The 6,513-nt window shown below is 40.7% G+C and overlaps 1 protein-coding gene across 1 annotated transcript in view; it reads right to left on the reverse strand.

Moving 5' to 3' along the window:
• Positions 1 to 6,513, reverse strand: part of LOC104471739 (alpha-1,3-mannosyl-glycoprotein 4-beta-N-acetylglucosaminyltransferase B-like) — a gene marked incomplete at its 5' end in the record, with an annotated part of 22,617 nt that overhangs the window by 5,380 nt on the left and 10,724 nt on the right. Inside the window, 3 exons of the mRNA XM_010087193.1 lie at positions 2,193 to 2,323; positions 3,255 to 3,366; positions 6,393 to 6,468. Of these exons, the coding sequence (XP_010085495.1) occupies positions 2,193 to 2,323; positions 3,255 to 3,366; positions 6,393 to 6,468 (319 nt within the window). The remainder of the gene's footprint in view (positions 1 to 2,192; positions 2,324 to 3,254; positions 3,367 to 6,392; positions 6,469 to 6,513) is intronic.

Consider the following 6,513-nt stretch of genomic DNA (forward strand, 5'->3'; position numbering starts at 1 on the left):
GGGCAGGGACACCTCCCACTAGCCCAGGTTGCTCAAAGCCTCATCCAGCCTGGCCTTGAACCCTTCCAGGGATGGGGCATCCACAGCTTCTCTGGGCAACCTGGGCCACTGCATCACCACCCTCACAGGAAAAAAAAATCTTCTTAATATCTAATCTAAATCTGCCCTCTTTCAATTTAAGACTGTTGTCCCTCATCCTATCCCTACACCCCCTGATCAAGAGTCCCTCCCCATCTCTCCTGTAGCCCCCTTTCAGCACTGGAAGGCTGCTGTAAGGTCCCTCCGGAGCCTTCCCTTCACCAGGGTGAACAACCCCAACTCTCTCAGCCTGTCCTCATAGGGGAGGTGCTCCAGCCCTCTGATTATTTTCACGGCCCTCCTCTGCACCCACTCTAACAGGTCCATGTCTCTTTTTGTACTGGGGACCCCAGAAGCAGATTATGTTACAGGAGGTAAACACAATAAAGTCTCTGAACCATGCAGAGATCTGATGGCTCCCATGATCACAAACTTTATTTTTCAACTCCGTGAGCAGAGGTAGCTGAATCATAGTATGCTAATACTCAGCCTAGGCTGAAAATGTGCCAAACTCCCATCACCACAGGACGGCACATAAGAGCCACAAACAGGTGCCCTTCTGATCCTCCCACGGGGCATATTGTGTGATCACTTGGTGACACTCTTAGTTGCTTGGAAAGGGGAAAGTGTGAGGATTTCTCTCAGCTTGCCTCCTCTGGCACCTGCAGGGAAGTCCACTGCTTTAATCTGTTGAGCAGAGGAGGAGCAGCAGCTGGGATCCCTGTCCTTCTTCCAGCCTCCATTTCTGCACCCTTATTAATAGCCCCAGGAGGTCATGCCACTGGTCATTCCCACCCAAGGGCAGCATAAGACTGACTTGTCTCAATGGGTTTTTGCTACCCACAGCAATTGAAATTGCAATTGCAGAAGTGAAACTCCCGAGAAACTTGCTGATACCACTCTAGTTTGGCTTGGTCAGAGCAGACTTGCACAAGCTGCCTGCCTGCCTTTTAGGAACACAGCTTCAGCTTAGGTATGAATCAGGTCTTAGAAGCTAGAAGAGTAATTTTAAAAAATGAAAGTAAAATATTTCATCTATCAGACTGAAGCTGGCACATGTTAGACAGGTCTGGAACGGGTGATGTTAATATAACAGTATCCTCTTTTTCATTCTGTTATCACAGGCAGGCAAGAGCCTAAATTAGAGGTACTTGAGGCTCACCCTAGCTCCTGTGAGCCAGCCTAACCCATGGAGTAGGATTTCAAAGTTTACTCCAATCTGTAAGAGGGAATGGAGGCTCCTCAGCAGCATTACTTGGTGTAAAACCAGGGACCTTTTGCTATCCCCACGAGTCTCCTGCACCACACAGTAAAACTTGAAGCCAGTTTGTTCCTGCCCTGCACAACTGCTGCCTGTCTCTTCTTTCTTCTTTATCAACACAAAAGTAACATGTGTGAACACCTGGAGTGGGGACTAGCTGCAGTAATCAAGTAAAACTCTTGAACCTTAAAAACCAAGAAGGAGCAGAAGCTCTGGTCAGTCCTCTTGTGGCACAGTTATACAAGGAGAGTGTGAGTAGTGACCAGCACCTAAGGCAGGTGAGAGAAAGAATGCAAAAGGACATAAAGAAATACTTAACGTATCATTGGGCTCACCTGTAGTGCTAGAAATGGCACTTGCTGCAATTCAACACAACTGTTTCTTTCATTTTCAGTGAAAGTATCGTTTAGTTTGTTTGACGTACATGTTTCCCTGCATTTTTTCACGCAAACAGTCAATTTGTTTCCCCAAGTAGTAAAGATTTAAAGCAAAACACCTAACTTCTGCTTCCTGAAAGCAGGAAGGTTTACATATTTACATATAGGTTTACATATTCAAAATGTTCTTTGGTGCTGCAGGGTTGCCTACATGACCAACTGCAGGGAGCTTTGTGCTGTCCATGTTCTGAGCTGATGAAGGCAAGACAGCTCTGGTGTGGCAAGCTAAATTTCTGTGAGTCAGGCCTCTCCACGTGTCCTAATGGGCTCAAACACTGTGCCACACTATGCAGATCTGCAGCAGATCTTTCCCCACAAATTCCAAAGTAAGTCAGGTTTGAGAGATTTCTGTTCCACTTTTGTCACTGAGACTGTTTGAATATTATTTGTGTTCGTAAATTTATAGACATACTTACTGCATCCTTTTCTGGATTGCACACTTTAACCCAGAGCAGGTGGTCTAGAAGCCAGTCTATGGGTTTATCTTTATAGAACATGAGAAAAAATTCCACTATGAGTGGCAAGTCTTCTGATTTAAACAATTTTCCTGAAAGCAAGACAAGAAGTTGCATATTCAGATATTTTTATTGCTGTAGAAAAATCACCAGCTTTATGTTTACTCCTGCCTTAAACACATGGTGTAATTCTGATATTTAGTGGAAATTTCACACAGACTCCAGCTTTGGAAAGTTGCTTATCCTCCAGCTTGTTGGGATTTTGAAAAGATTTCCATCCTGTGCCTGGAGATATTCTCACAGTCAACCAGTTGACTAACAAAGCATGCAGTTATATCCTAGTTCCAAACACAAATCTACCAGGCACCTGTATCAGTGTGTCAGATGAAATGAAGTCTGAATAATTGCTTAAAATGCTAGACGTGCAATTTCACTGGCAATACCGTACTGAATATGTTTAAATTAAGACACAGAAATGAAAATGTTGCTTTTAAAATACTATCACTGTTCATTTAGTTCTCTTGCTATTTTTATTAGCAGATTTTGTGAGATTTCTTTGGTTGACCTAACACTTATGAGGCATTATCACAAGTAAACTGTATTAGAACAAAAGAAAAAATATAAAAAGAAATTTACTAGTAAAAATAATTTTTAAAGTCCCTATGATATGGGATGGATGTTCCACTGCATAAGAGGAAAGAAAGCAGATTTTTTTACAGATTGTTCAAATTTCTTTCTTGAAAATAAGACTACTTGCTACAGGGGCACACAGTGCCCTGAGGTGGAACAATCTGCTTCTTATGGGAACCCAACTACTGGATCCTATGGTGTGGAGGCTCTACATTAAAAAGACAGTTTTAAAGAGCACAAAAAGTAAAAGACTTTCAGTGGGAGCATTTCTGAAGAACCAAGGAAGTTTTGGTATGCGAGTCCTTCTGCGCTTTGAAATGTAATTCCAAATGAGACCTACTGGACCTACGCAGCTCCAAATCCAATTGACCCCACCGAGGTCTTAATACTTACCAATAAATCCGAGCTGGGAGAACTCAAGAATCATCCACTCTTGGGATTGCTTAGCAGCAAAGCTTTTTATACTTTGAATATAATCAGGTTTGGCTATAATATCATCTTCCAGCTGGGGAAAAAAAAGCAACAAAAAACCAAGGCAAGTGGTGGTTTAATTGCTTGCAGAGGGGGTGGTGATTTTGCCACATGCAAGTGATAACCGCGTTGTGTTTGACTGCTGTACAGTGCGTACTGAAGCTGTGCCCAACTATAGTGGATTGCTATTTAGCTTCTACGTATATCTCTGTTTCAGTGTCATTTATTAAATATTTATTTATGGGAGTGACAATAACACCATGAGTGCTTCTCACTGTTTTGAGAAAGGAGGACTCCCTACCTTCAAGTGATCTCACTTAAAAGAAAACATTAAGCAGAAAGACAGAGGTGAGGGAAGAAGACAGCAGACAGTTTGTCCTGAGGTTGTATAAGCATTGATAAGCAGCAGGAGCAATTTTTTTCTAAAAGAGAGGCATCTAAAGCAGATGATTCAAAGCTCTGTTCGCCTGGGCAGACTTTGTCATACCTAAAATGGGAAGGAGGAGAAGAACTGTGGATTATTAGTGAGATGCTAGTAGAAGGCAAGTTGTTTCAGGGAATACCGGTCATGAAAGAAGGAACATGCTGTGAAGCACACTGAAGGACAGGAATACATAGAGCTTTCAAGGCGTTGTAAAGGGTGACGCTGAATACAGCAGTAGAGCCAGCTAAAGGGTACTCGGAAAAGGAGCCTGATATCCATGAAGGAAAGGGGAAAGACCTTGGCTGAATTTTTGCATGGCCTTTGGAGAAGAATGGAGGATCTGAAAAGCCAGAAGCTGTTCCAGTTACTAAAGCTGAGGATAATGAGTCCAAACAAGGAGTTCAGAGCTAATGACACAAAGAAAATAAATTAATTCCAGAAATAATTAAGGAGGAAGCAATTCAGGGTTTGAATTTGAAGTGGGTGTGGAAAACACAGAAAGAGAAGGCTAAGCCTTCAGGAAAATGTTGTTGGGATGCAGTATAATGATACAGTTAATTTGATCTGGTGGCACTGGAATCTGCTTCAGAAAGCTAAATAGGTAGAAAATGAATGCTATGAGAAAAAAAATGCAAGGTTTCCTGCTGGTTTTGCATCCTCAGCTGACTCAGGGCAGAGACAGCAGCAAGGGCTTGAGAGAGCAGGCCCACAGCTTTTCACTGAATTTGGCCATTAGTACAGTGTATGGCTGGTGGGGCAGAAACATGTTGTCAATAATAAAACAAGGAGGAAATAGAATGAAGTTTGAAAGACAAGATTAAGAGATCTGTTTTGACCCCATCAGCTTTTGCTGATGGCAAGATATCAAAAAATAGATAGATGGAGATGACCTGATCAAGATGAATGTTTATTAACAGATTCTGAGATCTGGGGATTGAGTTGAGGTGACAGTTACGCAGAAGAGAACTGAAAAAAAAACCCAAAAAACAAACAAACAAACAAAAAAACCCAGCAACCCCAAAACATCAACTTACAAGAAATCTTGCATAAAATTAAATGAGCTAAGAGAAATATCCAGTGGCTACATGTAAAGGAAGAAGAGCAAGGAATCAAAGAGAGAGATAATGCTTAAAGAGAAATGGAGAGGCACCCAAAAATGGATGAAAGGCAGCAAGAGGAATATCTCAAAAACTCAGTGAGACCACCATATAGAGAAACACTACAAGAAAGCATACAGAAGTAGTAAACATGCAAAACACAGAGGCTGTGATGCAAAGTGGGCGTGAACGTGGTTATGAACTGAAAGTAGTTTTGCACAGGGAGAAGTCTGCAACAGTCTTTTCTGAAGCTGACAGTTAAAAGTCAATATTAGAGAATGTAGTTTGATATCTTACATATCACAGGCCATTAAAGGTTATTGAATTAACCCTGTACTGAGCCCTGTACGCCTGAGCGTTCAACTAAAGCACATCTTCTTGAAGAGCACCTGCCATTGCTTAGAGCTTTCAGTATCAGTTCTTCTTCAGGAAGCTATACTATGTGTAATTATCCTGGACACTTAGTATACTGTACCCAAATTCTAATTTGAATTTTTCTGGCTTCAAGCTTACAGCCACTTGTTTTTCATACACTCTTACTTACCAAAGGAGATTACGCTGTGGCTATATGCAGCTTGATTGGGAAGCTTAAGGTAAGAACTGACTAGTTCATTTGGCCCACTGCCATCAGAAGGCCAGGAGAAAACATGATCACAGCTACATTTCCCTTTACTCATCAGTACTTTGTGATGAGAAAAAGATGTGTGCACAGTAGCAAGGCCATGTAAATTTCCTAAACAATAAACGGGTTTCCATTCATTTTTCTTATGTGGGTATCTGACCAAGTGAATTAAAAATGAAGCAGCAAGAAAAACGTGGTAGCATACAATGGAAATGTAGGCATCAGACAGGAAAGTATCTTCTTTTCTAAATTATACTAGGCTATTTTTATATTTTGAATCAGTGTTCAAACAAATATGTGAAGATTGTTAAGCTGAAAAACGTTATTCTCTCATTTTCCACAGACAATAAACCTCCAATAGGTCATTCCATAAAAGTCCTCCTATTCTTTTTTTAGTACAAACTTAAAGAAAATTTCAGATAAAAATGCACTTTCCTGAAAGTTATCTAACACTCTAAATCTGTAGAATTTAGGATCTGTACCAACTTGCAATATAACTTTGTCTCTGGTGTCACTGTACAGGTAGGTTTCCCTAACTGAACAAGTCCTTTAAGGTTTTTTTGGTTCACTGTGATCTGGGCTATAACCTGGACCTATTCTGTCTTGCTGCACCAAGTGAAAACACGTTAAACTCTGACTTTCTTAACCTAAATAAATAAGGGTTTCATGCTTCAGTTACCTTGTTATTCAACCTCACAAATGACAGAAAGGTACAGATGGATTTAATCGAATAGTACCTGGCTGTAAGACGTATATAAACACAGACATATGTGGATGCTTGTAAAGAGCACAGGGAAAATACATAGAAAATGACAATAGATTGCTGTTTTCATTGAGGCATTTGAAACAAATTAAAATTGCCAAAGCTAGTATCAGTACAGATGTATTGCAGCTACTTAATGATAACGTGAACGTACCTGTAAATAAAATGTTCCCTTAGGTTGGGCATATAGCATTAAAAAGCTATAATCCAAATTCTGTTTAGTTCTCCACCTAAACATAAGCAAGAAATTCTGATAAGCTTTTTTTTTTTTTTTT

Source organism: Pterocles gutturalis, unplaced genomic scaffold (assembly GCF_000699245.1).
Source record: "Pterocles gutturalis isolate BGI_N339 unplaced genomic scaffold, ASM69924v1 scaffold50121, whole genome shotgun sequence".
NCBI classification, from domain to species: Eukaryota; Metazoa; Chordata; class Aves; order Pterocliformes; family Pteroclidae; genus Pterocles; species Pterocles gutturalis.